Below are 21409 nucleotides of genomic sequence, written 5' to 3' on the forward strand. Positions count from 1 at the left end.
AGAGGGTAGGAGAGCTTGACTAACACAAGGCCAGAGTGTCTTTGGAGACAAATGAAAAAATAATAAGGCATTTAGCCATACAACAAATCATTTGCACACCTAGCATGCCAGTGTAGCGCTAGATAATTCAAACCAGCTGACACAGAGCAAGATTTTTATCGCTGGTGTATTCGTTTGGAGATTGTCATCTAAATGAGCGTTCCTGTCTTGTTGCTCCATCTTTTTATAAGCGCAAGGAGGGAATTTAGAACAAGCATAATTGGCTCGAGACTGCACAGAGTGCACAGCGAGACATTTTAAAATCCCTACCAGTTTCAGAGGGTGACTATAGGGCCTTTAAATCCTGGCACTTAAAGAGATTCAACAAAAAAGAGTGTTTGAAGGCTCAACATGTCCAGTGTCTTTAAAACTGTCGGAAAGCACACATTATGAGCAGCTCATTAGAGCCAGGGCAGAGAGGATAGCCTTGTACTGTTTGTCAGTGAGAGGCCACCATCTAGCGCTTGGCTCCAGAGCCCACCAGCTCATGTTAGTGTCAAGATTTGTTCCCAAAGGACATAATTGGACCTAACAGCCTAACAATTATAAGCTAACTGTTTTCTCTTTTTTGATTGCATGCAGAGTAATAGCCCATATATTCATCAGCCTTTAAAATGATGCTGTGGATATAATAAGAATAACTCATGGCCTTTCACACCTTTACCCAAGGTAGGGCCCAAATACACAAGACCTTGGTTTACAATATCTATAGATTCATTCAAATACCATCACTCAGGGCATTTTAAATATATTTCACTTAGAAGACATGACTAAAGAGATTACTGGCTGGTTCACGTCTCCCACTTCATGGCACTGATATTATGTACATCCATTCTGTTACTTTTACGAGATACCACAGCTGTGTTCAAATTACTTAGCCAGGTTTTGCTAATAAAAACAACAAACATAAATGCAGTGAAACAAGTGAACAGGCACAGTAAATAATGATCATAAAATGATTTTATTCTTTGAAAGTTTCAGTGGAATAATAGGCTGTTAGCATACGCAATAGCATATATTGAGCTACATGTAGGCAGTTAATAAATATTGAAATACTTTGAACCCAATCTCAGGTCTGATCTCCGTTGGGAAGATTCCTAGAGTTTCTTGTTTTAGGTATAGAAAATGTCAGTAGAACATAATAAAATAAGCAATAAAAAGAAGAATATATGAAATAGGATATTGATCATTACACCAGTATACCTCAGCTGGTCTTAAAGATTTCTAAGTACATTGCAGACTTTCCAGAATGTTGACTTTCACAGTTTTGCCTTTCCTCTTTGCTGCCATCATTGCCTGATATCCCTCACGGAAATGAGCTTTGTGCCGTTCCTCCCTAGCAGGAGCTCTAATATTAAACACTCTTTATGCCTATATTTAGAGATTCTTAATGATCAGGGTCACTAGTGAAGGGAGCTTTTAATGGATCGGGGAAGGCTGGGTCGTTGCAGATCAATCCTTCATATCTCTGTTCTGGTGGCCTGCTCGATGTTGTCATCAAGCCAGGCAGTTATCATCTTCGTCATGTTCATGAGGGATTGTTCACCACCCCCAGTGTGATCTCTCCCTGGAGGAAAGGGACTTAATGAGCAGGCAGTAGATCCACAGTGACGAGTAGTCATCAGTGATTGGGTACTCATGAAGAGGAGAAAGTACACACAACTGGGGCTAGTTTTTCCAAATGGAAACAATGGCAAATAGTCATCTTTCTTTTCTTTGTTCATCACCTACAAATGGAATGAATGGATTATAATACCCTTAATTACAGTCACTTAGTCTCAGACTTCTGTAGCTTCTGGTTTTGCAGATAATGCCAGATCACCTTTCCAAACGACAAAAAATAGGTTTTGTATTCATACTGACCGGTAATGCATACATTAAGTTAACTGGGCCAAAAGAAGCCCACTTTTGTGGAGAAGAAAATCTATTATATTCACTGTCATGCAGCCCCAGGCAGAGACTATATTGTTTTCCTTCTTATCGATTCCAAGCAGAGGCTTCTCAGATTCGCGCTACTGTTTTACAGTCCCACATGCTGTATTATACCCTAGGCTTGTAAATGGTGACAAAAAGCTTGTCCAGCCCAGTAGGTTTCCAAGCTATGATGTGCTTTACACCTTCAATAAAACTGCCCTCTACATACAGTTAATGACTGATTAGAGCCATTATGCAAAAGAAGAAGAAAAAAACAAACTCCAGATGCCATTTTTGCTTCCCATGGTCATTTATACACACCCTTTCTTCTTTGTCTCTTCTCTCTCTCTTCAGATTTATACAAGATACGGAAAGTGCTACACGTTCAACTCTGGCTTGGACGGGAACCCCCTGCTCACCACGCTGAAAGGTGGCACGGGCAACGGACTGGAGATCATGCTGGACATCCAGCAGGATGAGTACCTCCCTGTCTGGGGTGAAACAGGTGAGGGCTTCCCTTCTGCAGAGACGGTATAGGAGACAAATCCACTGATGGGAAAATATATGGGGGAAATAGGAGGAAATCCGTAACACTAAACATGGCAGATTTGTAACTGGAAGTCCTGCCCTGTATTATAAAGAGCCAATCGCATAACTGACGTTTGTCCTCCCTGCATGTTGTTTATTTCCACTGTTGTTCACAGTGTTCACACTGTCTATGTCAGGTTTAAATATGGATTCACGTCATGTACTGTTACTGTCTGTTCGACCATCGTATGTGGAGTTATGGATCTCTTTTCATTCATTTAGATAGGAGTCTGATCTTGTTTGCCTGAAATAGCTGCCAGGAGGTGTTGCCAAGATGGCTACCGAGTGGCGAGACTTGCCTATAAGGACTTTGACTTCTGCTTCTGCTTCTCTCCCTCGCGCCACTAGTGACTAGGGGGTGGGTGGGGGGCTAAAAAAAAAAATTGCTGAGTCTTTTGTGCATGCTGGCAAAGTAGTGCAGCTCTCTCCTCTCATTATAAGGAAGGCGATTTGTTTAAAGCTCCATGGTGACAGTTTTTGGAAGAGAAAGGGAATGCTTTGGTTTTCTCGAATCAAGCACGAGTTATGTAAATGGTTTGTGACAGTTAAAAAAAAAGCAAAAAGACAGATAAATTGAACAATACCTTTCAAGGACCATCAATTGTTCACATGAGAGGTGGACCCCTACTGTGCACTCCCTACTAAAGAAAACAATACCACAATCCATTTATATCTATAAGGTTTTTTTGGAAAAGATATTGACATGTAGCATAAGTCGAAATTACAATGTCTTGGTAGCTGTAGTAGTGAAGCGAACATAAGTGATAATATTGCTTGACAATGCAAACATTTATTCATCATGGTAAAAAGCAATATCTCTATGAAATGATTGTTTGTCCTGCGTATCTGCATGTCTGCATTATTAATTGAATAAACAATGAATGCATTAATCACAGGATTAACTGTAATGTACACTGAAGCAGGAAAGCTAATTAATATGCAAATGAATTAGCATGTTGTAAGCTTTGAAAAAAATGCAAATAAGACCGCTAGAACATTAGTAGGTTATGTCACAAATTGTTTTGGCTGTGAACTGTAACCTAGACTATTTCCATATTTTAAAGAGAATGATTGCTATGATGATTGCCTTATTACAATCTCTCATTTATATGGGAACATTTGATATGCACAGCATAGAGTATGTTGCCTGTTTTAAGTTTTGAGTTTTTGACTATGTTTTAATATGTCTGAGACAAATAGAAATTTTTATGAAAATGTCAAAGCTAACACCTAATCTGAGCTAATTGTGTTATTTTCCTTTGACTCAAATAGAAGCTCAAAAAGCAACAGCAACAAACAAAAGAAAAACAAAAGCAGTTTCTTGTCACATTTAAATTCACATTGTACCCCTGCCACGGCAAAACTGCAGGGGAATATATTCTCATTCGTCAGAGGGCACCTTGAGGAAAGGCTGAAGGAGTCTTAATCAGATGGCCTTGGGCTTTGTCCATTGCTCATTGAATGGCATTTTCTCAGCAGGGTTATGAATGCAGATTCGGTCACCTATGTGTGGATGTGATATAAACATCTAATAATGCTATAAATCTTTTAGAATTAAGGGCATTGAAGAGTATTCCTAACCTAATGGTATGCACGAGGACACAGCTGCCTGGAGCTTTTTACATCGTTAAGTTGTAAAGCAGCCATACCACTCCAACGCTATGTGTTTTTCTGTAAAAAGACAAAGATTAGTTGTATTTAATTGTTATTATCAAGGTTACATATTGAGGCTGCCTTTCAGAAATAGAAAGTGTGAACATGACCTCTGAAAGCATTTTGATATTGTGAGATGTATTAACACCCAACAGTTATTACAAGTAGCCATGATGTATATGATAAACCTTCACTGTGTGAATATCACAAGAAATGTTTTAGTGCAATGAGTTACGTAAAGCCAACACATAGCCTCCAGTCAACAAAACAGGCTTCTGTAGTGCAAGTGACTTGAATTCTCTGGCGTTCTGTATTCACAGACGAAACATCCTACGAAGCAGGCATCAAGGTTCAGATCCACCACCAGGATGAGCCGCCCTTCATAGACCAGCTGGGATTTGGTGTGCCCCCTGGCTTTCAAACTTTTGTGTCATGTCAGCAGCAACTGGTACCTAATGCTCAGCCTAAAGCACATACCCCCACACCCCCAGCCTCTAGCTCTGCTTGTCTCTGTACTCAACTTTTTTCTCCCTTCTCACCACTTCATATTTCAAACCTGAAGAAAACCAGAGTATTCAGTTGAAAGGTATTTTGGGAATTGATGCTGGATGAAAACAAAAATGTTAGGTAACAGTAGATATAACTATGTAACATTGTAACCACCAGTGGTTTAGTGATACACACTAATTATCACAAAAGAAACAGCACTTCAATACTACCACTGTGTTCAATACTAGCACTGTACTATGTGCTACTGGTCCAAATTGTAGCTACAACCCAAACTCTTGATAATTAGAGACTATGTACTAGTTGCATAGTCTACTATAGACTATGTGATTACTAAATATAAGTAACTTCCCATTTCTCTCAGTAAGGCCTATGATATATACAGTGTGCCATGAAAAACAATCCATGTGTGTGCTATCAAATAGTTGTTTTAACATTACCATGTACAATTCATACTCCATGTAAGGGCTTTTATAGTGTGAACAGAAAAGTGCCCAGTCATTAGATAGTTGAGAGTTTTATCAGGAAGATTTTCCAAACATGTTTACAATTCCCTACAAAATGAATGTAACCTCACCAAGGTCTTTAATCACTCAATATTCATTTACAAATCCCATGCCATCAAAAATATCGTAATATTATCCTAAGGTTTTGACTTCTTAGTTCAAATTGTATTCTTTTTTTTTGCAAGAATCTGAATCCTCAGTTGATACAGAAATAGTTGTAGCATCTGAAAAGAAGTATCTGCAATGGCAACCATTCAATGTGCAACAGTGCAGTTTCAAACAGTATTAACATGCAGTTATATATTTAGCCATGTGCTAGTGTATTTAGATGAGAGGAATGAGCTAATAGGAAAATAAGAACACGGTGAGGATCCAGGTATGTTTACCATACATGTGAATCTGTTGTACATGCAGACCTGTCTCACCTCCATTGATTCTTCAACTAACTGGAATTCTGCATTGATCTTGTATATATGTTGCATTGGCTGATTTGTGCATGCCATTCCGACTGTATTCCTCAAGATGGAGGGAATGCATAAAAAATAACAGCGCAAATTCAGTCTGTCTCTTAAAGAAATTATGAAGTGACTTCAGTTTTCTTCTTGCTGTCATTCTGTCTGTAGATGAGGGGGACTGGTTGAGTCATTCATTCGCACCAAAGGTCTTTCAGGCTGACTTCTTGAGACCCTAACTAATTAAGGAAATGGAAGGAGTGGGATCCATTGGTGTACTTGAATCATTTTCTATCTATCACAAAATGACCAGCAAATACAGTATATTGCCTCTTCAATAAACCCATTGTGAATTAGTGAAATCGATAGCATTCCATGCTCCCCAAGGTCAAATGCTTCTCCTACCATAGTGAAGGATCGATACCTCCATTACACTGCTGGAGAGAAAAAATGTGCTTCTATGGAGGAAACCCTTCTTTGTCGCTGAGTAAGCTCTTTAGCTCTTTAGGTTCTCATGGATCTCTGGTACTTTGGTGTAACATGGATTAGAAACTGATATAACAATATGGACTGTACATTGAAAAGAATGCTTTTTAGACAGTCTAGTTTATTCTGAGTTCATGTATTTCCAGCATTAAACAAAAACTGCATCCTCACCCGACTGTGTTTACACAGAATTAAATCACAGTACAGTAAATTGTCTACAATTTGCTTTGTTTTACTACTGTGGTATTGCAGATATTGCAAATGACACAGTTTACTGTGTATAAGATACAAGAGGAGTATCCCTTAACTGTGTCAGTGATGGGAAATAAACAGAAAGACAATATGGCAATGGCAATGGCACCTCCATAACGATCAACCTCTTTATTGCAAGCCAAAGAGCATGCTCAGGTCAGGATTTAATTAGGCAGCCAAAATGCCATGAGAAGTCATTTGTAGTCGCTGATGAAAACCTCGTTTTAGAGTTAATGTGCGTGAAGCTTTTTTGGACTCTCAAGCATGTGTGATATTTCTGTCATCCTACAGCCTGAGTAATGTGGCGTTATCTTAACAGCTCAGAGGCAAATATTAGCTTTACGGATTTTAGCTTTCAGACTATCTCTTGTGTAACAGCACAATCAGAATATGCATGCGACTTTATTAACCGGTGCAGCATATTAAACAGCTCTGGCGATGTATGACACATCAGGCAGCTGAACCTGCAGACCCTGTGGAGGTACAGGAATTGCTGCAGCGATTTGAAGAGACACACTATAGGCTAGTCCTCCAGCCGGCATTAAAGCAAAGTGCAGAAGCTCTCAGGTGGGTTTTGTTTTTCCACCGTATAAGCGTGAACGTTTTCCCTCCCCTTCCCAGACGAGACTTCCTATGAGGCCGGAGTCAAAGTCCAGATTCACTTGCAGGACGAGCCCCCTTTTCTCGATGAACTGGGCTTCGGGTGTCCCCGGGCTTCCAAACATTTGAGACTTGCCAATAGCAAAGAGATTCTTTTGAATGAAGAGTGCATTACAAATAAAATAAATAATTATTATTATTATTAAAGGGTACTGTACCGCACGTGGTCCCCCTGGTCAGCTGCATGCGCCTCCCCACTGGCTGCTTCTCAGTCTGAATGCAATACACTGTCCGTGCCTCTTTGTGACTTCGCAGTGGTCACAGGTCAGTGTTCAGTAATGTAGACCTGCTGTTGCCAGTCGTCATCTTCATCACCCTCATCATCATCCTCCTTGTCACCATAACTATCGTCATCAACATCGCTGCTGTCATCCGTCAGTCCAAAAGTTACATGTTTGAGTGAATGTAAGATACATTAATGTAGGCGTCGAGAAACTGTTCAGTGTCTTCTGTATAAGTTTGAAGTAGTTAATATATTCCCTGCAGCAGAGAGTCTTTGTTTTAGGTCTGTAATCCCACTGATGGATTTCTATTTTGAGAGATTGCACTGAGACAACCACTCATCACAGAGCAGTTCTTTCGGTTGTTTTGTAGGCTGGAATGGTTTCACTGTGAACACATTATAGCCCAGGTCAGGGATAATGCATTGTGCTCATGTGTTGTGGTAAATGGAAGCTAAGTGTTTGCATCTAGAGATAAAAAAAATGGCAAATTATGTAAATTCACATCATTCACATTCATGGCTATCAAAAGCTGATTGTCAAAGGCTGATGCTAAACAGAAGAACAATGCACATAAGCCTTTGAGAAGGTTTTCTGAAATGTACCTAAACCTTTTTCATCAAAATAATTGTAATTATCCAATCCATATATGTGCTATTTGGATTGCCTTTGGTGACTAAACAGTATAACTATTTCAGTAAGCAAATATCATAGTCGAGATTGTGCAACTTTTGCAAAAACAAAATTGGGGACGTTTAGATGCTTGAGACTGCTCTGTAAGATGGCTAGACCAAATAACTGAAGCTGAAGTAGTGTTATTGGTCCGTAAATGTCCGTAAAGAGAAGGGCAAGTTCTGGTAAACTGTTTTAGCTGCCAAACTCATTACAGATATTTTGCAGGGAAGGAGGAGTTATTGTTGAATGCATTTGTTAAGAGATTAAGTATATGTCTTGAAAGAGCATTCTTAAGCTAAAAGGCTTTTGCAAAAGTTTGTACATTGCATGCAGACAATTTAGAAGTGCTATAGAGTCATAATTTACTTCATTGAGCTTAGACAACTATTATCTACTCTTAGCACATAGTTTATATTATCTGATTGCCTGATAAACATAAATCCACAGTCCTGGAGTTACACTGAGAACAACTACCAATAAAATCCTAAGTACTACTTAGTTTATCTTTTTAAGGAGTTATTTTTGATATTACATATCATGTAACATACTTCCTACTTGATTTAATTTGTAGCACACTCACTGATCCTCTGAGTGGCCTGGTAGTTAAACCCTCCTCCCTTTTTAACACATCTTCCTGACCTGGCTTAGATCTTCTTAATGCCTCCATTTCCCATGAGTCTCTTCTTTTTCTTCAGGTTTGATCCAGCATAAGTGATGTCCTGCATGTTCTGCCTGTCCCTCTTTCTCAGTAACTAGTGCATTTTCTCAGTACAAAAAAAATACTTATTTAAAAAAGTTCATTGACCAACCTGAACCACCTTTAGTTACTCTACCAATCCATATTCTTTGTATACCTTTTTCTTTGTCTGATATTTATTTATTTATTGCTTGGCTGGGTTTTGGGTGATTTTTTTTGCGGTCCGCCTTGTGCCAGTAATGAGCAAAAACCATGTGGTGTGTCTCAGCTCCAGTACCTCCCTCCTCCCTGGGGAGACTGCAAGTCAACCCCCATCGACTCTGACTACTTCACCACGTACAGCATCACCGCCTGTCGCATCGACTGTGAGACGCGCTACCTGCTGGAGAACTGCAACTGCAGGATGGTCCACATGCCAGGTAGTTTGAGCAGTGCACACTACTGACCATATTCCCCCTTTATAATTGGTTGTCCAGAGGCGGTGAATAGTTTGGGGATTTCTTGGATTCTGAGGTGCTCTGGGAACACTCCAGATATTCTGTGCTTAAAAGCACAATTTAGGAACAGTTAGGAGCTATGCATACAAGAAATGAGATTTTCAGACAATCTATTTAATAATAATCTATTTAATAATCTATGTAATAATATATTTAAGACTAAAAACGCTGCACATACTACTTAAGTCTCAGCTATTCTAAACTTTAACTGACTCTTTATTAGCCTTTCTGATCAAGTGTGGATTATTTCTGTGAACCAGGAACTTCCACTGTTTGCACACCAGAGCAGTACAAAGACTGTGCTGATCCCGCCTTAGGTAAGATCACTTACCAAAATTAAAAACTAGCCTTGTATTTTAGACTGTGTGTTTTGCACTTTCTCAAGCAACCACACACAGACGTTTGAATAATGTAGAGACATCATGAATATATTTATGATTATTATGAAAGTAAGCTGCAAAAAGGAAAAATCAGCTCCCATAGTTTGTTTTGAGATTCTCTGTATTATCCTCTGGTAAATGCCCTTCATCAGACAGTGCTGTCTTACCTGCTGATCTGACTTAGTTGTCTGTCTTTTCATGAGTGTACCAATATTGCCTCTACTCCAGATTTCCTGGTAGAGAAAGACAATGACTATTGTGTGTGTGAGACTCCCTGCAACATGACCCGGTATGGCAAAGAGCTATCCATGGTGAAAATCCCCAGCAAGGCCTCAGCCAAGTATCTGGCAAAGAAATTCAACAAAACCGAACAGTACATCGGGTGAGTAGCAGAGCAAGAGTTTATGGATATTTTCACAGTTAACATGTCTTACAGAGGAACAGGAAAACCAACCATTTAATTTGTACAAGAAACCAACGTGTGTAAATATATGTTATGATTTTATAATTGTCCTTGTAAGTGTGTTTATATACAAATGAATGTGTATGGCAGTACACACTGTACCATACATTTACTATAAAATTCTTATTAAATAACAGTCCCCTTTTTGATTGTCATTGAGTATTAAAAAAAGGAGATTTAAACAATATTGTTTCTCATTGTGTGTGTGTCAGGGAAAACATACTGGTTATGGACATCTTCTTTGAGGCTCTGAACTATGAGAAGATCGAACAAAAGAAAGCATACGAGCTCGCCGGATTACTAGGTGAGACTAATCATCCATCCACAGAATCACATTGAAAAGAATTGTTGCTAGGGCAACCTGCAATGATGCCAAAGGTGTACCTTCTGATTTGGACTGAGACACATAAAGGCATCTTAAGAAAGCTGTGCCAAGCTGTGAGGCCTCTCTCCCAGCATGCAACATTCACCATCATTCATCATCCCCATCCTGTACAGGAGAAGAGACCCCATGCTCCGATAGGCAGTTTGTTTCCCATTTATGGCACTGTCTGTGGCTGGTCAATACCTCACACAAACAGACAAGCACAGATTAAGGATTTAAAAACACATATTGACTGGGTTATAATGAACTCATCAATATCGTTAACAACAAGACAATGGTAACACGTTTTTTTTACCTCTCCTTTAGGGCTACATTTTATTTTTGCATCTGTGCGGATAGCTGCTTCCCCATTGTATGAAATAGATGGCCCTTAAACAGGGGGAACTACTGATGTGAATTCCTTTTGGCGAATGCTGCATTGAGAGCCTGTGGGGGCTCTGACGTGTGGCAGAGCCCTGGGGTTCACTAATGAGCCTCATCCTAACCTCCACATGCTGAGTCGCCTGGTGTTCAACAGACCCCACTCTGCAGTGCAGTAGACACACAGGCACACAGACATAGTAGCATAGACAGATCAGTAGACAGACAAATGCACACAGGCAGACAGAAACGGTAGGTAGTCAGACAGCACACAAGGCAAAGCAGTGCAACTGACAGCAACACCACGGAGCACACAGATAGACAGATAGACAGACAGACAGACTGCATAGCACGAAAGGCAGAGGCCATGTTCCTTCCATGGCTTTTGCCTCTTGCCGTGCACCTAATCGGCTGGCTTCCCTCCCCTACAGCAGGTTGACAGCGCCCTGCACACAGACAGACAAACAGAACACAGTGAAAAGATCAAAGCAGACAGACAGTACTTTGCAGACTGACAAACAAAAAGCAGGCTTAGCTCAGAATGCACACAGACTGACAGGAGAGGCAGACGGCAGCAGAGAATGTGCTGCAGACCATTCATACAAGAAAGATACAGACACAACACATCAGACAGGCAGGAAGGCAGACAGACCTCATTGTAGATTGCCAAACTGGCAGACAGCGCAGTAGACACACAGACAGGCAGACAGGCAGACAGGCAGACACCATTGTAGATTGCCAAAGTGGCAGGCAGAGCACAGCACGGAAGAGATCATTACCATTGGGATGTGACACCAATACAGATTTTATAAGATATTGACCATTTGTCTCCAGCTTAGTGCATTTTGTGCTTTCTACCCCACCTGATCTTGATGTTCTCTTCCTTTTTCTTTTTGTTCTTCAGGAGACATTGGGGGACAGATGGGCCTGTTCATTGGAGCTAGCGTCTTAACAATATTGGAAATCTTTGACTACTTATACGAGGTATGAAATTATCTCGTCCATGTCTGCTCCGTCAGGACTTACTTTTCAGTGTAATGTTGTTTTCTGATCATGATCTTAGATTTGAGTATTCGTTTACAAAATTATACTCAGACCAATCAAATATCTCCTTCCTCGTGTAGGTGTTTAAGGATAAGGTACTGGGTTATTTCATGCGCAAGAAAAGACCGCAGCGCTGTCCGAGCGACAATTTGGTAACTAATATTCCTGGCTGTCCGTGCATGCATTATTGAAGCTCTGTGTGGTATGAGATTTCTTTGGTTTCTGATGAGTGTGATGTATTGCATGTCAAAGCAGTGACTGCTTTACTCTGTGTCAGTGCCCCCAAGCTGGTGGTCTGTGTTACTGCATGGTCCGTGTGCATGCATGGTTGCTTCGGTCTCTTGAGAATATGGCTCATGTTCAAAAGTCTGTTTGGGTTTTTTCCCCCTAAAGAGTTATGATTCCTCCCCTGGAAAAAAAGACACACATTATTATTTTACTTTTTATTTTCTGGGTAAACTGTTTGACTATACCCTTATTTCCTGCTTTTCAACCCTTTGTTTTTGTGTTTCAGAATAGGCATGTACTGTTTAGTTCTTGTTTAGTTCTTGCTTTTGTCCAAGTCTGTGTCAAGCTATTTTTGAAGAGTGGAATGTGTTGTTGTAAGTGGAAGTTATTACAGACATAATATTTGTATTAATATTTGTCCACAGACAACATATATTTCAAAAACAGTCAGCGGTCAAGGATAAGGCTATTGACAGAATTGGGTGATGTCCTGTTGGCATTACAAAGAACTGGCAAAATCATAGACAGCTGTATGTTAGATTCCAGCTCTGACTGTAGGCCGCACAAACTACTACACTGGCCATTCACTGCTTGACACAATGAAGTCCAACAAGACCATCTATATTCCTACAGTGGATGGCTGTATTTAAGATGCATCTAAATATTTTCACAGACATGGGTACCATAATTGAAAAGACAATTTTATTGTTCTGGCGCTATATAAATAAAATTGAATTGAATTGAATTGAATTGAAAAGAATGCCAGACAAGTAGCAAATATCTTTGATAACAGACTTTGCACCTGAGACCTGAGACCTATGTATCTCTAAAAGAATACAGATTGGTTGTGGAGCTAACTCTTCGTCCCTAAATGAAGAGGTTGTTGATTATAATGTAGAAATAAGCTGTAGGATTTGAATATTAAGTCATTTGTAAAACAGAAGTAGACATAACTGCACTTGCTAGATATAAATATGTGAGTCTGCATAAATACTTAACCACTGTCTTTTGACAGCAACGTCACAAGGTTGCTGCCACAAATCAGTCTACAATACAATCAAATATATGAGGGAAGCTCGGAGTGGAATGCGTCAGGGATTTAAATTGCAGCTCATTGATTGCAGATGCAAACCTTAAATCTGAGAAGCCTGACAGCAATAGAAATGGCAGCCAACGTGTATAGAGATTTAGAGATTTATTCTGTATAAGAGTTTAAGACCCCTATCGCAAAAACCCCTTAGCCATGTGATGGTCGGGATACAACACATTAAATATGAGCTGTTGACAAAACGTTTGCACGTTGTGGAAAGATCAGAATGCAGTCATTGTTTATCTTCCGTTTTTTCTCTTCCGTTTTTTCTCTGTCAGAGGCATCACTCAAAGCAGTTATCAAAGTTCGGGCTGCCACATTATGACAGTGCTACAAGATGTTCGATTTTTGCTGGAGTATGGGGTGAATGATTGATGTTGTATGTGGTGTACGACTGGTGTAGTATGTGGTGTATGATTGACGTATGTGATGTACGACTGGTGGAGTATACAGTGAATGATTGATGTTGTATGTGGTGTACGACTGGTGTAGTATGCGGTGAATGATTGATGTTGTATCTGGTGTACGACTGGTGTAGTATGTGGTGTATGATTGACGTATGTGATGTACGACTGGTGGAGTATACAGTGAATGATTGATGTTGTATGTGGTGTACGACTGGTGTAGTATGCGGTGAATGATTGATGTTGTATCTGGTGTACGACTGGTGTAGTATGTGGTGTATGATTGACGTATGTGATGTACGACTGGTGGAGTATACAGTGAATGATTGATGTTGTATGTGGTGTACGACTGGTGTAGTATGCGGTGAATGATTGATGTTGTATCTGGTGTACGACTGGTGTAGTATGTGGTGTATGATTGACGTATGTGATGTACGACTGGTGGAGTATACAGTGAATGATTGATGTTGTATGTGGTGTACGACTGGTGTAGTATACAGTGAATGATTGATGTTGTATGTGGTGTTTAACTGGTGTAGTATACAGTGAATGATTGATGTTGTATGTGGTGTACGACTGGTGTAGTATACGGTGAATGATTGATGTTGTATGTGGTGTACGACTGGTGTAGTATACGGTGAATGATTGATGTTGTATGTGGTGTACGACTAGTGTAGTATACAGTGAATGATTGACGTCGTATGTGGTGTACGATGTTGTATATAGTGTGTGTGATTGATGTAGTATACAGTGTGTGTGATTGATGTAGTATATGGTGTATGATTGGTGTTGTATGTAGTGCGTATGATTGGTGTAGTATTTGGTGTATAATTGATGTAGTATGTATGATAGAGTGTGAGTAGAAGGACTATGGCCTGTAGAAATGGTTGGATTTACTTTAATCATACGAATGGGTCATATCTGATGCACAGTGAATCCTCCTCTAATGTTGCCAGCTCAATACTGTAGTTTTGCATTCTGCTCCCAACCGCAGGATATCTAGACTCCACACACCTTACCCGGCAGTTTCTAAACAGTAGTAGATGTCATTAGTCTAAAACTGAAACTAGTCTAATTGAATTTGATTTGATCTAATGTGGTGATCTTTGCCTCCCTGTTTGGTGTTCATGTCATTTGATCATCCATATAACTCATGGAATATATTCCCAGCATTCTGGCTTTCAGCATGTCAAATGGCCTCTCTTTCCTTTTTTCCCCTCCTTTTTGTTTTATCACTGTTGCAGTTCTTAATGGACCATGTGTCATAAAACAGTCACACAAACATGCATACCTTGTAAAATACACAGAGGTTCAAGTCATATCTTTTGCACAGTGTATGAGATACAGAGACGATTGTGCATCTTTTAATAATGCTTAGACGTCCAGGGAGCATTTGAACTTATTTGCCTCAAATGTCTGACCTTTCACTGAATGCCAACAAACACAGACAGAAGAAGACATTCTCTATCACCCTTGTCCACCTGCAGCTCATTCCGATTGCTCCCTCTCAACAAACATGGCAAGCAGCAGCTCCATGTTTGGACTACAATGAGCCAGTGTAATGTGATTCTGTTCATGCATCTGAAGTCTTACCTCAACAGCAACATTCCCCTGTGCCTAGCCATAACAATGGCTCAGAGGAAAAGATTTTATTAACACTCTACATGGTTATAATTTTAGTTCCATTCCAGTCATCCTCATCATTCTTTTCATCATGTCTATTCCAGGAATTTCCAGAGAACCCAACCAGCCCTGGTGTCACGCCCAATCATGCCCCCAGGTAGTCACCCCACTGATAATAGATCCTCCCTCCCACTCTGTCCTCCTCTACAGACATTCTGGACTCCATTTCATATTTCATTTCCCCTCCAATTGATTTACACCTTCTGTTACAAATGAGTGTGATGGCTATTGATGATTACCACCGGCCAAATTTCAAGCTTAAAGAGGTTTCCGTGACTGAAACCATATTTTAATACACATCTAAAATTGAACTGAGTTTGCTTAAGAGAATCGAACGTGATTTTAAATGACAAGTGTTTCTGAAGATGAGAGCAGCTATTTAATTGCCAAAACGTGTGTTTATTATGAAGTACTTGTGAAGACATTCTTCATAGATACTGTGCCAGAGCATCAAAGTGTCATTCTTTTGATCGTTTTGAGGAAAATAATACTGTAACTTGTGTGTTACTTGCATTTTTGGCTGACATTCTATTGAATGTTTTATTGGTCTTTCTTCCTCCTTTGTACTTGTATTCTGGTAATCTTTGAAGGAAGTGCTTGAAAGCCTTGTATACAAGGAATGAAAGCTATTGAATGAATGTCGCCAAGCCTGTTAAGTTGAAGTGGAGTTCCTGAGGCTTTTTCAGCATCTTTGTTCCAACATCTAATGGAAATATCCTTCAATGAGTGCCAGTGGCTGCAAGCATCTGCTATAATCACAAAGCTTAGCATTTCTCTTGATGCTACACTATATAAACACCTGGTGCATTTTAAGAAAGGCAGACTGACCTCAATGCACTTCTCAGGAACAACACAACTCTGGCTGATGTGTCTTTTGTTGCTTTGGGCTGTCATGTAATGGGTGACGTTAGCGTCCGCATAGAATTGTGTTTTTCAGTTTAGGAAATTGATAATTCAGCATATAAAGAGGAGACGAGGCATACGCTTTCTACTCTTCAGCAAAAACGGTAGCTAGCAAGGCTCTCAGATGGTTCACCTGCAGGTCACGGCACTGTCCACAGGGAGCAGCCTACAGGAGAGATTGCAACAGTGTGGTGCCCAGTACAAATTGAGATGCTCAACAACGTTAGTTATGACCTTGACATACTGACTGAATAAAAGAAAAGAGACAGCATGGACATTTGCCACACTTCCCATTAGCCGTTAGCATAAGAATAGTGTATTGATTGATTGCTCAGACTCAGAGCAGAGAGAGCGAGGCGTTCACATGCCACAGCAGCATGCCGCTATGCAGCCGCATTAGTTAATTGAGTTGAGATTAAAGTGGTGCATCTCTACACTGGACATGATTTGGAAGTAGTGTAAGGCAGACATACAACTCTTTGCACATTCATTTTATTTTTCTCAAGAAATGCTGTAGGGTTCACCCTGTCTATTTGGCACTGCATCACTTACCGCAAGAGGCACTGAATTATTTGGAGCAGTGATGACCAGCTTGGCAGCAGCACGGAAGGCCATTTTTGAGGGCATTGTAATGGAACCTGTGTCCCATAACATCACTAGATGCATTCCTTTGTGATGTCATCACAGGTCAGCATGCAATGAGCTTGCACCTGACGCAGAGAAGGCAAAATGGCTCTCTTCCGACCTGCCGGTCAAGCTGCAGACTGCTGGCTGTGTTTCGGAGCCGCATATGATCAGTCTGTGCAGAAACAACCACAGTCAAGCTGAAGCGCGCAAACATGACTGAACTGCTCCCTCAGGTGTATAGGCAGGTGGGGCAGGGCACTGTTGAAAGAGACCTTGTTCAGGACTAAAACATGTCTTGTTTTCCCCCCTCTCCCTCCTCCATTATTGTTTTGTTCTTCATTCCTTTTATCTTCCCTTTCTCTTTATCACTCTCTCTGCATGCTATGTCATGCAATCCCCACAACTGCCATAATGCACCGGCCCACTTTCAATGTAAACTATTTTCCTGTGCATTTGTGTCCAATGTGCTTCGTCTCTTTATATATTTTGTTCGTAATTTTTATGTTATCATAATCCACACTCCCCACCCCCTCATCCCATACTTGCGTTGTTATATTGAACATGCTGTTCTTTGTCATGACGTTTCCACTACTTGGGAACCACTCACCCGATTCATTTACCACCTCCTCATTCTCCCTAATGGACTCTTCTTCTCTTCTCTTCTTCTCTGATTTGGTTTGCACTGTTTGCCACCACCTCCTCCTCAACACCCCCCCTCCCCATCCTCTTATTCCCAACCCTCCCCTAACGCATTTGAATTCCTCCCCCCATGCCCTCCCTATCCTTCTCTTGTCTTGCAGAGCACCTGTGACACACTCCGGAGTCACTCGGACAGTCTCGGATTCACGTCGAACATGCTACCTCGTCACCCGACTGTAGGCAACTTCGAGGAGTTTGCCTGTTGACGACTCGAGCAGCAGGCCAGGGTGGGTCCAGGAAAACTAGGGTTAGACAGCATACTGTGAAGTCATATGTTCAAGAAACAAACAAACACACAAATAGGAAGTCACATCAAAAAAACTCCAGTCACATAAAGAATGAATCAACCAATCAGTCAATGCCTGACATAGAAATAATATTCTTCTCAAGTACAAACGAGCGACACTTCCAAACCAGAACTCAGGTTTTACTGCCACCTATGGGCATCAGTGTGACACTTCATCATTTCATCGTGTTTGTATCTCTGCCACACTGCATTTTAGTCGCTTTAGCAGGTTAAAGACCCTGATGAAGACAAAATGCCATCATGAAAAAGAGGTGAATAGTTTCTAGCAGTCCTTCATTGTCTTTATTATTAATTGTGACTAAATTAGAATCATTGTGAAGACTTGGAAACAGAGCGAGCTCAGAAACATCAAACGGTATTTCCATTTGAAGGGTTTCTCTGACATGCAGTAAACGTTCAGGTACAAATTAGAAGAGGACAGGAGGTTGGTCTGGCCATCTTATAAGCTGCTTCTAAGGTTTGAGGGATAACAGCGATATTCATGATCTTTCCACCCAGTAACATCACACATTTACCCATTGCCTTGTTTCTGTTCATTTTCAGATTTATTTCTTTGTTATTGAAGTGTGTAGGTTACTCTCTCATAATTATACTGGCATCATACTTCTCTCTCCCTCCATGCCAGTTTGATCTTGATTATGACATTTAGAAAGCTGGCTGCATTATAATGCCTAGTGAATTTCATTATTAGATTTCATTTTTTATAATGAAAAGGTCCATGGTACTACACATTGAAACTGGTCATTTTGTGCAGCATAACAGATGGAAATTTCTATACCAGGATTTATATATATTGTACTAAAGACCAATGCAAAAAGTTCTAAAATGTTGGTCAAAAAGCACCATGAATTTAACTGCATTGTCATTTAATGAAACTCAATTTTAAAGAAATCAATCTCCAAGAATCTCCTCAAAATACTGTGACATTATTTGCACAAATTTGCACTTTGCAAGGCATTCATTTTGGAAACATTGACACAAAGCTGTCTCATCTGACACCACAAACCCTACAGGTTTTGCACAATTACTACCCTTATTTGAGTCACTTCATGAAAACTTTCCCCCTAAAATCATGTAAATTATTCCATTTGTTAAAAGCATTTATTCTTACTTGCACAACCTACTTTTTAAGCTCTTCACTTTTTTTTCCTGATTCCCACAAACAACTGCAGACATTCAAGTAGACCACAAGTGTCTTCCAGTTGGCATGGAATCAAATTTCTTTGACCGATCACTGAGAAAAAAGAGCTTTGTTTTAGATAGGCAGGACATTACACAATAGCTTAGAGCAAGCCTAGGAAATAGCCCCCCATCTGCCCCATATAATGTATTGCATTTAAGTGCACTGTATTATTGCATTGTTATATACAATTGTAACAGGATTTCTAGTATATGTAACACAGAAAACCGTAAGTCGTGGAGTGTAAATTAAGTACTATAATAAACAATATATTTAACCATCTTGCTATGTACATATCTTTTTATGTTTGTGTCAGTCTAATTTCTGGCATTGTGCGCCCCCAGTTAGTCTGCTTACAATGTATTAACTTTGACGTATTGCAACATGTCTTGTTAATGTAGAGTACACATTATGTTTGTCATAAACACATCACTCTGCTCTTTCACGAGTGTTCTTTTAAAGAATGTAAGTATGACGTGGCTCAAATGCCATCTGTGTGAATAATGTCTGGACTGTTTACCCTGTGCATAAACTGTTACCGGGGCGGCGACTAACACTATGACGACGGACCTCTCATTGTGGACAGTGTTTGTGTCATCTGCACCAACTACTCTGCCTCGCCGTATTGCAGTCCTGATACAGTGTGTAGTGCTCTGAATGTGTCCAGCTTTATTGACAGTGTAAGAGCATCCAACATCAGTACTTTAATCCTCAGGTGTTATTGTATTGGTTTGTTTTGCATTACAGTCATGCATATTTATTGGATAGATTTGAGAACATTGGGATCTTGAGAATTATGGCACTGGTATTGTGTAACTTTGGATGGATTTTTTTTTTCATACATTGATTAGCAAATAACCATTCTGTATGTTGAGGGAGCCATTTGTTTACTGGGATACTGCAGTATTATAAGTGAAAGTTTCAAATCCAGTCAACATGATGTATTTAGGTTACAAGCAATAACAATCAAGTGAAAATGCTAGCTCTCCAGTTACGGTCTACTATAAAAATCACATCAATGCCATCTCGTAATGCAGTGGTCATTTGTTTAAAAAGACTATACTAGACTTAATGTGGCATTCTTGATACTTGATGTTTGATCAGTATACAGTTGTTGAAAAGTGAATGAACAGGCTGGCTATATTCATAGATTTGGAGGGAGAGGAGAATATAGGAGGTGTTAATGTGCTACTAGGTTAATGTATGAATTGTGTGTCGCTAAAGTCACTGTTGAGTTTTGCCATCAGAACAATATATCTTAATTTTTCAAAATCAATCCCATATAAATTTAAACAACTCAAATGGCAAATAAATTTGTCCTTTCCTGGTGTAAAGTGTCATTTATTTGGTTTATTAAACTTTAAATCTCAACAGATATGACAGACCTATTTAACAGATACTTATAGTGTAAATAGTTAACTGAACCTCTAGTTTTATACTTTAAATGGATTTTACATTCTCAACACCATCTTTAAAAATGTCAAATTTCAAACCAAATCATTCAGAGATGAGTGACAATGGTTGTTACATTTACATTGTATAGGCTACAGATGTGTCCATTTGCACAGAACAAAGCAAAGGTGTAATTTCAATTTGGCTGCAGATATGTCACAGAATAATGTCAATGTATTGTGATTACAAATGAAGAGAACTGGTGTTAGATGTGAGTGTTTGAGGTGGTCACTGTAAGCAAGGTGTTACAATAATTTAATGAATTTAAATATTTGTGCAACTGTAGACTTTTAAAGACACGCGAGATGTAGATGTGGCAGACTGTATATTAGGACTTCTGTATCTGTGGTTCCCTCATGGGTGATGGCTAAGTAGGCTACAACATGGAATTCCAATATGGATTCTCAAGGCTGACGAGAGCTCCAAAGTGTGGAAATAGTTTTAGTTTTTGCCTTAGTAAATCAGAGGAAAAGATCAACATGAGTGTTTAACAGCATAACATTTTAGGGAAAGTTATGTCCAGTGTTAAGTTCAATGCAAATAACATTAAAGAAATGTCCATCCATCTTATTCAGAAAGACATTACAACAGTCTTACCTCCTCGCCAGTGAAGGGAAGAGCTCCATGGCATTTCCAAGCACATGTGAGTGGATTCCCTGAAGTATTATGGCGACTGTAGTAAGCTTTATATTTGAATATTTAGTAAAAGCACAATTTGAAACATACATGAAACAATCCTGCATATATATATATATATATATATATATACATATAATGAATCACAATGTTGTCTTAAGCCTGTCGTAAATTTCATGAACTGTCAGTGTGCCATGAAAATCCATCTGAAAGGGTTCAGAAATGGGCATCTCAGTGTCTGAATGTCATTGCCATGTAAGGTGCTTAACTGAAGTATCCCAGCTGTATGTGTGATGCTATTTAAATGCATCTCTAAAAGAGGACTGAACATTTTCCCCGCAAGTGCTTCATACATATGAATGATGCAGCGTAGGCAAAGCACTTGCAATAACAGTTTGTTTTTCACAATTTCTATGACTGC

General features: G+C 39.7%; 1 protein-coding gene across 3 annotated transcripts in view; it reads left to right on the plus strand.

The window, feature by feature from the left end:
• asic1c (acid-sensing (proton-gated) ion channel 1c) overlaps positions 1 to 20230 on the plus strand; it is a 95329-nt gene extending 75099 nt beyond the window's left edge. For 2 of the 3 annotated variants that reach the window (XM_031559263.2, XM_031559261.1), the window contains exons 2-10: positions 2308 to 2458; positions 4515 to 4642; positions 8919 to 9069; positions 9408 to 9464; positions 9756 to 9909; positions 10203 to 10294; positions 11640 to 11719; positions 11860 to 11931; positions 17515 to 20230. In XM_031559263.2, the coding sequence (XP_031415123.1) occupies positions 2308 to 2458; positions 4515 to 4642; positions 8919 to 9069; positions 9408 to 9464; positions 9756 to 9909; positions 10203 to 10294; positions 11640 to 11719; positions 11860 to 11931; positions 17515 to 17619 (990 nt within the window). In that variant the 3' untranslated portion in view covers positions 17620 to 20230. The remainder of the gene's footprint in view (positions 1 to 2307; positions 2459 to 4514; positions 4643 to 8918; positions 9070 to 9407; positions 9465 to 9755; positions 9910 to 10202; positions 10295 to 11639; positions 11720 to 11859; positions 11932 to 17514) is intronic. The other variant, XM_031559262.1, reaches the window with a different exon arrangement.
• The last annotated feature ends 1179 nt before the right edge of the window (positions 20231 to 21409 follow it).

The sequence above is a fragment of the Clupea harengus genome, chromosome 22 (assembly GCF_900700415.2).
Source record: "Clupea harengus chromosome 22, Ch_v2.0.2, whole genome shotgun sequence".
Taxonomy (NCBI): Eukaryota; Metazoa; Chordata; class Actinopteri; order Clupeiformes; family Clupeidae; genus Clupea; species Clupea harengus.